This window comes from Saccoglossus kowalevskii, chromosome 12 (genome assembly GCF_978046115.1).
Source record: "Saccoglossus kowalevskii chromosome 12, keSacKowa6.1, whole genome shotgun sequence".
NCBI classification, from domain to species: Eukaryota; Metazoa; Hemichordata; class Enteropneusta; family Harrimaniidae; genus Saccoglossus; species Saccoglossus kowalevskii.
Genome location: NC_140652.1, coordinates 19392777 through 19401080, shown reverse-complemented (window position 1 = coordinate 19401080; position 8304 = coordinate 19392777). Strand labels below are relative to the sequence as shown.

Below are 8304 nucleotides of genomic sequence, written 5' to 3'. Positions count from 1 at the left end.
TTTGGACTTCCGCATTCCATGATGCATTTCTCAAAGAAAAAGATGTATAATAATAAGGTTATTACGAGGATGCTGCAGAGTACGTGGTCGCATTGACATCCGCTGCACATCGGTCGATACTCCCGCTGCACTGTCTTTGTGCATGCTTTGTAGTATTCTTGTAATATAGCCTCATATTATAAAGTATTTCACATTTCAACCTGGTGATGATCAACTTGTGTTAGTAAACAACTCTATATAAAGACCACCTGCCTATAGTGACCATTGTTAGGCAGTCCCAAAGCATAACATATGAGCAGCCTGTATATAAAGACTACCCATCTTATGTGACCACCCTTTCAGCAAAACTTTTCAGCAGATCAACCTTAGAATCCAAAATAATGTTTTCCCGAATAATTTTTAATTTCCTATTTGATTTTTCATAAATTCAAATGAGTTTTTGTTGCAGCAGTACGTTTTCTGGATAAATGTGAGGTTCATAAAATAATAACCTATAAATAAATACCACCTGTCTATGAAGAACATTTTAAGGAAGTCACTTGAGTTGTCGCTATACACAGGTTGGTTATGTACATACTTATTGCATGGGGTATGCTGTTCTACACTATGCACCGCCCGTACTTAAAGCGCAAAACAATCCAACGCGGATTGAACATCTGACAGACAACGCTAACATAACAACAATAAGGATATCACAGCATGCTCAATAGCATTACGTAGCTGCTTACATTTTCGAATAAATTAAACCCGTACAAGTACTGTATAGTGCTCGTCATTAGCTGGGTTTTATTTTCCCTTATTTTGTTAAAAGCTTAAAATCCAGTGATTACCAGTACACAAAGTAAAAATTAAACCCAGTGAATATTTTCCCCCCTTTACAGACTTTCACAAATGCCACTGAATTGCCAAATTCAAAATAATTAAAATTTAATCTTTTAAAGTTTTACAAATCAGAGGACATCATGTATAACAAAGGTTATTCAACGTGGTCAGAAAAAAACACCATTAAACAGACATTTTTTTGCAATGAACAAAAAAAAAAAGAAAAACATGCATCACAAAATATTTCTGTAGTTTACAGTACACTGATGTCAAAGGTATATTGTTTATTTGGTATACAGAAATGGATTTGTATAGGAAGCCCACATAAACTACATATTGTGTCATTAACACATTTTGGAATCACAGAGTAATCTACTACAAACTAGAACATATGAAATGTACTTTGTGTCGCTTTCAGTATGTTGAAAAAAAAGACTGTAAAATACTTTATTTTAGCTGGATTGGATTTAATTTTCACTGAAACGACTTTTTGGGTTTTTTGTGTGGAATATATTTTCACTGATTATTTGACGAGTTTAATGTAAAATATAAGAAAAAAAGTATATTCGCTGGATTTTTTTTTTCAATGAATTATTCTTTAGACAAAAATTAATTCCAAGCGAAAATAAAGTATTTTACAGTAGTTTGTAAATTACCCAAGTCGACACAACACTAAGATTAAGCAAATATAAAATAGTATAAATCAATCACCTTTAAAAAGAAATCTAAACATAGTTGAACTCTGGTGACCTTGCCCTTTGTTATATAATATAATTCCCTTTATCATAGTTTGTTTCAATATAAATATGCATTGTCATAATTAATTATGAATACAAACAAGTTTTGGGGTTGAACCAACAGTGGGGAATCAGTCTACCGAATGTCCTTAAAAGATGTAAATATCTTACAAAAACATTGGTGCCTTATTTGTTTAATTATTTTAAGGGACATAATTTCCAGCTTTCTTCAAAGTAATTCAGATATTTTAGTATAAAAACAAATGTCTCATTGAAAAAAAAAGTGCTGCATTTAGATGTGAATAGATTCATAAAACATGGAAGATAACAGAAAATTTTAGCTGGCTTTAGTCCAAGTATTTTGTACAGGTGTCTGTCAAAAATTAATGATTCACTGAGACAAATATGAACTGCCTCATTGTGTGACTACTGTATTATATGAAAAGTAAAAAAAAACACCCTTTATGAATAGCTATCATGTTGCAAGCTCTGCTTTGTATGCAAATCAACTTAAATAGTTAGTTGGTGTCCAGTGGAGGGAGAAGTCAACAGTACTGTTGCCTCCTGAGAATCTACATCTTCAAACACTGCAATCTTTGAAGTGCGTTTTTAAACTAGTATTATAAAAACTCTATCATTCTGTTCTAATAGCTGAAACATATTCCTGTGAGTTTTCATTTGTCGAATGAACTGTTTGTCAAATACAGAATACATATATTTTAGAACAATTTTCTTTTTAAAATGTGGATGAAATGTTTTGCTTTTTATGTATTTTTTATGTATTGTTTTTGATTTGATAACTTTGAACTAAACAGATTTTCTATTAGCTTCAGATCTTGATCAAAGTTTGGCACCCAGTTCATAGGAGTGCTTATATTGATTTTCTGACATCTTGTTTTCTGTAAAGATTTATTGGTAGGTTTGCAAATGTGCATCAGACTTTGCAATCTCTCCATGAGTTGGTTTTGAAACCCAGTATGGGATACATTACCAAGGATATTATTACAAGATAAATCATTTGCTTCATTGAACACATACAACAATGCATATTTCCACTGAGATCAGTGACCTTTGATGTGTATCACCAGTGATCAGTCAAGTAGAAACAGTCAAAATATTTTATCAGTTTTTCTCAATTTTTGCATGATATTTTCATACAGGACATCTGTTGTTCAAACTCAGGGAAGACTTTATACTGATGAACAAAGTGACCAAGTTTGATGAAGTTTGGAATAGAATTAGTAAAGTTATCATGCACACAATAACAATTATTAACGACGACGACAACGACGAAGACGACGACAACGTCGGACAAAATTTTTCCCTTAATATACCTTTCCCTTCCATCTTTGATGGTACGGGCAAGGTAATAAAATCAAAATACTAAATTGCATGTTGAATTAATTTTAAAACATTCGTATTGAATACACCATTAAGGTAGCGGGACTATTATTTGCATACTTTTTTTCATCTTCTAATTGGGACCAAACGACTACAAATAGACCCAGGAAAGTATATATTTTTGGAATCGCCTGATTTCAAGCTTTTCAAAGGTGTGTTTGTCATGCCCGTATCTGCATTCTACGGTGCATTACTTAATCAAAAGTGAAAAATTACTTTTTTTGTAAAAAAAATAATTATGCATTTATGCTGGTGATAATAAGTTTTGTTTTCACTTTTCCTAGTTGTTCAATAGTCTGGTAAATTGAATGTGTCTGATCAGTTTTATTCAAGCAACGCGTTTTGAAAAATAGTGTCCTGAATTTTAATTTCTGTTTTAGTCGCATTGACCCCAACTCAAACCACAACACATTGGTAAATAATCCATGAATTAGTTTGTCTGGACACTTTCAATTTCCTCTCATTGTCACCTTAAAGCTGTGGAAATTTGGTGTTAATCCAACGACAATAAGTATACGTTATTTTTTGTTAAAGACCTTGTATTTTGAAAAACATAAACTCCTAGAAAACGCCGATGAAGTCACAGCAAAGATTTTCTACCTTGTTTATCTGCACAAGCGATTCGTTTTCCCATCAAGGTCTGTTTTAACATGCGTAGGGGCATCCAAATGTGTAAGGCTATTGGAAACCCACAAAAATTAAAGGAATGGGATAGCTATAGTTCGATAAAACGGCAGATGAAAACACTAAAATCAATGATTTTTTTCAGTGGCTGTGTGACCTCGTGTCTGACACATTCATATGCAAATGACTAATCTGTGAAATAAACAGGGGCGGAGACAAACCACTCAAATGTTTGGAAACACTCATTGTGTGTCAGATAGCTACTGATAACATATCCTAACATTGCTTTGTCTTGAGTTAATCTTTGAAACTTATAGGCACACAAATTAAACCTGTGTTGTTGATTTTAGAAAACACTACTGAAGCTGCCTTGCTTCCCTTCAGAAAATCTACATTTTAACCAACTTACATGACATTCTAGGTTACGTTGACTTTGTCAGATGAAAGTTTATAGTGCATTTCATCAATTCTTAAATAAATGTGAAAATCGGAATTTTCAACACAAATAATAGTCTCGCTACCTTAAGACAATCAACAAATTATTATTTTTGTTACAGGTTTAAAATAGTCCCTAAAATCTTATCATTGACAGAGACAAGACTTGTTTTCGCCCTTCCATTAGTTTACAATTAAAACTATGCCTAGAGTCTATGCAGTAGTCACCCTACAACACATTTGTCACGTAATGGTGCCAGTACTCGTACTGTGTAACAAGCTGAATTCCAGATTAAAAATTAAATGACTACATAAAATAGATAAAAAAAATAATACACAAATCAAAGAAATTTCAAACATCTCTTTACTCTTGACCAACTGAATGTCAAACATAATATGAGGTTATTACGAGGATACCTCAAAGTATGCATGAAGACAGTACACAGCGAGAGTATCGACTTCCGTGCAGCGGAGGTCGATGGACTGCCTACTGTCTGAGTGCATATCTTGAGGTTTCATCGTAATAAATGCATATTTTCCTTCCAAGGATACACCATGGGAATGCCGAAATCCAAAATGTTTACAACAGAATCAGCAAACTTTTTGTGTGGAGTCCGGTCAAACTCTGGTGGCAGCCATGTTTGTTTTTATTATTAGAGGACGCTTCTCTGAGTAATCATTCCATATTTGGAATTCACATTTCCTAATATGGTAGGATGAAAATTACAGCACGATGTAACTTATGGTGTTACGATGAGAGACATATAATAACATGTTTTATGTTAACAGATTGGGGTAAGTCAAGAGTACAGTCACACAAGGAATCCAAGCAGTAATAAAATAATTTTTGTTAAGTTTTAGATAAAATCATATTTTTGATTTTCACAGAAAGGAAATTTACGTCCATTAGAGGTCATGCGACTCACAAATAAAAATACACACAATTTATCTATTTTGCAAGGAATTGTGCATTTTGGGGAAAACTATGGTGGTTGTTATATTGTACAAATGGCTATTTGTGTCAGTACTAAAACATTTTTACTACTGGTGTCTATGCTGGAGATGTTACAATTGTAGGCTAGAGACATAGTGCGGGAAATTCATATTTTGCAACTGGTGGGATACACATTTTCAAAAGATTTCCAAAATCTGGATTTTATAAAAAAGAAAAGTGACAAAAATGACTATTTTGCCTCAATATGCAAAACAAAACAAAAATAAACCAAATTTGGTCAAAAAAATATTATTCATGTTACACGGACCATCACACTACGACTTAAAGCGAGAGGGTCGTCACCTGCGCACTTGCGGAAATTGAGTCCCGAGTGACGACAACACACGCTAAAAATGCAAAGGTTCATAGATAGACGCTTCTTTGTAAACAATGACATGTTATGCTCATCTGACGCATGCGCAGGTGACGACCCTCCCACTTTAATTAATGACTGTATGTACCAAGTCAAAACTTAGATACCAGTTATACATGATTTTCACAAGGTGGGAAAAACACTAAACAGCTGCCAACCATCCGATCAATCTTACGAATCAATTAAAAACATGTGGCAGCAATCAAAATAGAAACAGTGAATTTCACCTTGAAAACACTTTAACACTATGCATACCATCTGTTACTAAAACTTTACCATCAGCGTCAACAGTTACACCCATGGGGCGGTATACCCCATCGGCAAAACTGGCTACAGTGCTGATAAACTCACCATGTTTGTCGTACATCTGCACCCTTGACTCGCAAACATCACAGACATAAATATTATCATCTGCATCCATGGCAACTCCTTTGGCACTATCAACGCCCTCAATTGGACATGACCTAAATTCAAACTTCCCATCAGGTGTTATAATCTGAATCTGCAGGTCATCAACCGAGACTATTAAACACCCTCTACTATCAATAGCAAGGTACATGGGATATTCCAACCGACATGAAATCATATCATCCCTCGTACAAATCGAGCTAATGTACCTGTAATTTGTCATCAGATAAGTTCTTATGCAATGCGCCTCCCGATCAACTACAAGTACGCAACCAGTCCTATGGTTGACAGCAATTCCCCACGGATTCTGTAACTGTTTCTTACCAAAACATTTTAGAACCTTTCCATATTCATTACACACAATCACCTGATTATTTCCCACATTATTTTCAAATGACCCATCTGTAATGAAGTATCTACCATCTACTGATGATGATATATCTATTGGCCTGGCCGGTTTACTGAACCCTGCAAGTTTAAACTGTAACTTCGATCTGCCGTTGCGGGCATCTATAACCTGTACTCTTGCATTATCGTGATCTGCCACCGCAATATCACCATGTGCATTGACGCACAATCCAAGCGGTAGAGAGAACTTCCCCTGTTTTGTGCCTTTGCCACCAATGGTCTGCTGTAGTTTCATTGATCCACTCTCAGCGTCAACAGTTCGCTCTAGTTTCATTGGTGCACAAGCTCCACGAAGTGATGCATCATGGGAGTGCTGATCCGAACGAGACTCAGATTCTACCTCAGTGTTGTGAAACGTTCCCAGAGTTCCTTGCAGTTTGATGTCATTGGGGTGAAAAGATAGGAGTGAATTATTGTCACACTCCCATCCAAGATCAAGTGATATCACATATTCAATACGACGGACTGCCTCTTCCTTGTAGGACATTAACTGCGTAGCTATGCGATCTCTCAACATTTTTTCCATGTATGTTATTAAAAGTGTCAGTTGTTCCATATTTGATTCAAGCATACGTACCTTTTTCACTGAATCCAATTTTTTATAATCAGTATTCAATTGATCCAAGAGACTGCTTTCTTCCTGTTTAATTACTTTAGTCAATTTTCTAATAGTTTCCTGCGAATGTTTCTGTATCAGCCGTTTTTGCTGTAACTGTTGTTTCGATAATTCCTCTAATTTTTTTGTGACTATTTTTATTCGTCGTTTTTCCTCAGAGAGTTTGGTTTTCACTACTTTAAGGTTCTCAGTTGCCATCTTACAAAATTCCTCTGCCGCTCCTTTCAAATCTATCACTTGGTGACCTTTGTGATTTGACCCCAGACATGAAAGACAGATTGAAGTCTGGCAATCCTCACAGTAAAGCTCAATAAGTTTATCCTGGTGGGAAGTGCATGGGTCTGCGGGCAAAACAATCGACTTGTCTCGCAAATTTGACGTTTTAAAATCATCAACAGTCATAATACGATGTTGTCGACTAACAGGCGCTGTTCTGTGAGCTTTGGTGCACGTTGTACAGAAATCCATGGCACAGTCTACACACGTGTTTGTTGATGGGTTTTCTTGACAACCATGGCATGTCCCATCACCTTGCGGTTGTTCCGGTTGCTTAAAAATGTCCATGACGGAATTGATTATCATACTTGGTGGGAAATCATGGCGAACGTTATTCACGAAATGTTCTTGTCTGCAGTTAGGACATTTTATCGCGTCACGAGGTCCCTTCAACTTTACCAAACAGGGCAGGCAGAAAGAATGGTGACACGGTAAAATCTTCGGATTCCTGTAACGCTCCAAGCAAATAGAACACGTCAGTAGATCTTCGGCAACCTTGTCAACAGACATGTTAGCAGCCATGGTCGGATATGCTTTGTTGGTGAGAGCGATTTAGAAACTTGTAAAACAACGTACACCAGACTTCAACACAGCGAACTGAACATAAATACGCACGACATAAGACGTAAAGAGAGGGCGCTAGATAAATTCACGAAGATCTCACGCGAACTGAAGAAGTCACGCGACATACATTTCTTGAAATACTATTGTAAATAAGTAAGGCTGTGATCCCGGGGTGTGATAGAACTGATTAATGATCATTTCAGACTAGTTTGTTAGGTCTTATGCCACTAATTGTCCTATCAGCGTTCGTTGTTGCTGTTTTAGGTTTTATTTCACCGATTTTTATCTGAAACGCGCGTATGAGGGCGTACTTCAATTACGTCAGCTGTTAGCCTTGTGTGCCGGCGACCTGTGGGACTGGGCTCAGACAACTTATAGTATTACTAGTAGTAGTCTGAGGTCCGGGCAACTCTTTCAAACTGGCTACGCTTCTGAGAATATTGAAGGTAGAAAGACTGAATGTATGTTCCATACAAGTGGTTTCAACAAATTAAAACAATATTTCGATCCTTGTAAACCCATCTTTTTGAGAAATTCATCAAAACGCTAACAATGTCGTCTATGGAGTTGTATTTTGTAGTATGAGACATGTTCAGTGTCTTTGCTTATTCACGAAGCGTATATTACATCCATTATCTATTTTACA

General features: G+C 35.9%; 1 protein-coding gene across 1 annotated transcript; it reads right to left on the bottom strand.

Moving 5' to 3' along the window:
* Positions 1 to 761: 761 nt before the first annotated feature.
* On the bottom strand, positions 762 to 7728 carry LOC102801144 (E3 ubiquitin-protein ligase TRIM71-like). The gene has a single exon (XM_006823641.3). The coding sequence runs from the start codon at positions 7614 to 7616 to the stop codon at positions 5610 to 5612; it is 2007 nt and encodes a 668-aa protein (XP_006823704.3). The 5' UTR covers positions 7617 to 7728; the 3' UTR covers positions 762 to 5609.
* Between the last annotated feature and the right edge of the window lie 576 nt (positions 7729 to 8304).

Bases quoted from the DNA above. Each gene is read 5' to 3' on its own strand.
- LOC102801144 (XM_006823641.3), bottom strand. From the start codon at position 7,616: ATGGCTGCTAACATGTCTGTTGACAAGGTTGCCGAAGATCTACTGACG.